Here is a 3,941-nt window from a genome sequence, read left to right on the forward strand (position 1 = left end):
GCAGGACAGTGAGGAGCTGTTTCCATAGTAATAGCTTCCTCCACATAACTCACATGGACTGGACTACTAAATTTAAAATGACACGAAACAATCCAGCACTAAAGGTCTGTAGTTTTCATCTCAAAATATAGTATCCAAGGCTGCAAATGTATCCACAAAAAGACCAAGAGAATACTCAAATGCACAAAATATTTGGGTGTAGTGTAAGAGTGTAAGAGTAAGAGCAAAACTAAAGCTTTAACCAATATATTGTCTCAGATTGTCAGTGCTAAAGGACAGTTTATTCATGAGTAAATCACATCAACAAATATCTGCTTGAAGCAGAAAAAAGCTTTTTTTTTTCCCCCATGAAGTTTTCTGTATGTGACTCAGACTGTAGATGGCCGGTGCATTTCTGAATGGTGAACTGTGACTCCACCATGTGGGGAAACCTGGTAACTGGATTGTGAAAGTTAAGTGATTTATAACTGAAACTGGGTTTTCTAAAAAAGCTCCATTGCATTTTTATATTTTATACGACACTTTATGACACGGCAACATTAGAAGAAGCACTAATGACCACCGCTGCAAACAACACCTTTGCTTCTAAATGAGATGATGCATTCCTGTAGTTCTTGTGCTTCTATTTATTTCCAGGAATTCATCTTTATTCCGTTCATCCATCCACACATCATTCACTGAACTGATGCTATTTGCTACGAACGCACATTTGCACACATACAGTGGTTTTAAGTCTGCAGTTTGTGTTTGAGGTTGGCCAGTTGCTTCATGTCGACGCTGCTGCCACCGCACACGACCACCAGCAGGGGGCCCAAGAGAGTAGGCAGCTGGCCTAAAAGAGGAGTGGTGCAACAAAACTCGTCATCTTCTCCAGATGTTTCCTTTCATTAGAATCATAATTATTGCTTTTAAACTTTTTCTACCAATGTGGATGCCACAGGACATGTTTGTAATGATTGCTTTGCCAAAACACTGAGATGTATCTTAATTCCTTCCTTCCTATTAAACATCAACAGAGGGGTTGTAAAGAGTTGAGAGGAAGTAAGAAGGAAATAGTCAGGAAATGGATTTTCCTACATATGTGCTTTAGTAGTACACGCAATGTGGGGCAATATATCCTTTAAGGTGATGATGACTACAGAGAGTCGTTACCTTCATCCTGTAGTCTGCGTATAAGTCCACTGTAGACAGCTGCTAGTGCTGCTCCGCACGCCATCTCCACCAACACACGCTCCTCATCTACAAGATGACACACACACACACTGAGTTTATGTAAAACAAAGGCAACATAAAGTTCACTATAGAGGCTTATGTTACCAATTAAAACAAATAAGTCTTCAAAAGCTCTAAGTAGTAGTAAGTAAGTATTAAGAAGTCAAAGGAGAGTTCAGGAACATTAAACTGCACGTTCAGGGAAACACACTTACCCAGGAATGTTTCGAGAGCCTGCAGAGCCTGCTGGTCAGTCACAAGTTCAGAAATGATTGTAAGCTCGCTGCACTGGCTGTATTCGAAAGCTGTCTTGCAAACTGTCTTAGCTCCGAGACATTTAGCCTCACTGTGGGAAGACAGATGAGGAGGAAGTCAGTGTGGCCGCATTCATAACTGCAGGAAACATTTAGACTCCTTCAACCTCTCACCTGGTGATGTCATCCAGGGTGACCACCCTCCCCGCCTTCACCGCAGCGTTGAAGCAGTCGGCCCCCACCGTCTCCATGGCGATGATGGGTACATCTGTCCAGCCTACGTCCTTCAGGCCCTGGATGACCCCACAGAGGAGGCCCCCTCCGCCCACAGACACCAGCACAGCTCCAGGCCTCACACCGGGGCCCAGAGAGGCTGCAGCCTCTGAGATCAGACTGGCATGGCCCTGCCTGGGTGTGAGGAGAGAGATACAGAGGGAGTTTGAATGTTGCAGGATACCAGTTTTGTAGTTCATCCGTTAACATCGCTTTGCAGAAACTTGAACTGTGATGAATGTTTCTACCAGAGCAGGGGGTGATCGAATGGAGGAACATAGGTAAGTCCCTCAGTCTCTGCCAGTCTGAGAGCCTCTGCATTGGCATCATCCCAAACCTACAAAGAAGACGATTTTACTTATTTTTCCCCTCCAAACCTCTTGTGTTGGTTGTATTCTAAAGACTGAAGACAATTACAGATTTGCTGTTTAAACAACTATGATCAGGTCTTTACTTTGCCTGTGATCTTTACAGCAGCACCCTGATCCTGGAGTCTCTGAACGACCAGCTGAGGAGAAGAGGAGGGAACCACGATGGTGGCTGGCACACCCATTTTTCTGGCTACATAGGCTGCAGCCATACCTGCATTACCACCTAGAAAAGGCCATATAATGCTATATTACAGTTAACACAGTCACCAATTGTTTGTGTATTATGCATATCAACATGCCGTGTCACAGTGGAAATGTCACCTGAAGAGCAGACGACTCCTTTGGACTGTGTGGCGAGCTGCAGAGATGACACATCGGATCAGTCAGTGTCTGATATGGGGAATGTGAAGACCAGCAGAGGTGTGAGGGTTCCTACCTGCTGGCAGAGGTGTCCGATGCCACGGATCTTGAAGGAGCCTGAGGGCTGTGAATTCTCCATCTTCAGGTACACGGTGGTTCCCACGCGTTTGGACATGCCGGCGCTCTCCAGCAGCGGCGTGTTCAGGTGGAAATGCTTTGCCATGGTGCACCTAATAGATGGTGGAACGTGATCAGATGAACCACTGATGGGGACTGTGAAATGCCCCAGAAAAAAAGCTACTGAATGGACGAAGTAGACAACCAGAACTTTAATCAATCTTTCAAGAGAAGTACAGGAAAAATACTTTGTGTTTACTACAGATATGAACAGGTGCCTATGTTCACACTGATGTCTCCTGCCCTTGTGTGTGCCACGCATGGTCAGTGCTGCTTTCAGGTCCAGCTAGAAACGCAGTAATAGGTAGTGGTAGTAATATTAGTAGGCATGTGCATTTCTGCAGGATTCCTGCAAAACGTTCACCACACATTTTATAGCTCACAGAGTGGCGACACCTAATGAAAGTAAAGTGCAGCTGGGCAGAAATTCATTATTGTTGGATAATTGTTTGTTGTTGTTCAACAGAATCACACTTTCTGAATTAAATACCAAACAAAACCCCTCTCAGAATGAGATTTAATGTCATGAAGTGGACCACATTTCAAAATGTGTTGTATCTCTGTCCATTATGTGCAGAAGACATCTTCAGCAGAAACTAGCTCAAAGTGACATCTGGGAATTATTCTGAGTAACTGGGAATTGTTTCTGGAAAGACACAACATCACAAACTAAATCCATTCATTCCACCACGGTATTGGTTTGGCAGCAGACATACAAACAACCAAAACCATCTGCATGGCTTGATACCATTAGGGATCCTTTTGTCTTCCAGTAGAAGCTGTGTGACGCAGCAAATACAAAATATGTAACGTTACGTGACGTACAGTGAGTTACAATGTTAACCAATGTAACGACGTACGTAACCAACTCACACTGTGCGTCATTAGGAAACAGCGTATTCTCAGGCAGCAATGTTGACTTACGTTTGGATAAAAACTCTTGTCGAACGCGCCTCTGAGCGTGAAAAGTACAAGGCGGTTTATTTTATGCAAAGTGTGTCATATTTTCAGTGTAAGCTACATTATGCTAGATGATGTAGCAGACAACAGCAGCGTCCAGCCAGCGAAACACCACCACTTCCGGCCGCTACTTCAAAATAAACGTGGCATTTAATTCACATTTTCAGTAATAACAATACAATCTGCATTTTTTTTTATCTTTCATTTATGCAGCTGGCAACTCTATACAAGTGTAATATGCAAGAAAAAAAATGAAAAATGAATAGACAAGAGTATAAAATTATACCCTTATATACGTAAACCCTTGTTTCTGTATCACCTTTGTGGCGGTCAG

General features: G+C 43.5%; 1 protein-coding gene across 1 annotated transcript; it reads right to left on the reverse strand.

Annotated features, from left to right (window-relative positions):
* Positions 1 to 259: 259 nt before the first annotated feature.
* On the reverse strand, positions 260 to 3,704 carry sdsl (serine dehydratase-like). The gene is made up of 9 exons (XM_070920502.1): positions 3,572 to 3,704; positions 2,547 to 2,700; positions 2,432 to 2,468; positions 2,194 to 2,333; positions 1,988 to 2,076; positions 1,641 to 1,874; positions 1,428 to 1,558; positions 1,153 to 1,239; positions 260 to 832 (listed from the first exon to the last, which is right to left on the reverse strand). Exons 2-9 carry the CDS (start codon positions 2,691 to 2,693, stop codon positions 729 to 731), a joined length of 969 nt encoding a protein of 322 aa, XP_070776603.1. The 5' UTR covers positions 2,694 to 2,700; positions 3,572 to 3,704; the 3' UTR covers positions 260 to 728.
* Positions 3,705 to 3,941: the final 237 nt, after the last annotated feature.

This window comes from Enoplosus armatus, chromosome 15 (assembly GCF_043641665.1).
Source record: "Enoplosus armatus isolate fEnoArm2 chromosome 15, fEnoArm2.hap1, whole genome shotgun sequence".
In the NCBI taxonomy this organism is placed as follows: Eukaryota; Metazoa; Chordata; class Actinopteri; order Centrarchiformes; family Enoplosidae; genus Enoplosus; species Enoplosus armatus.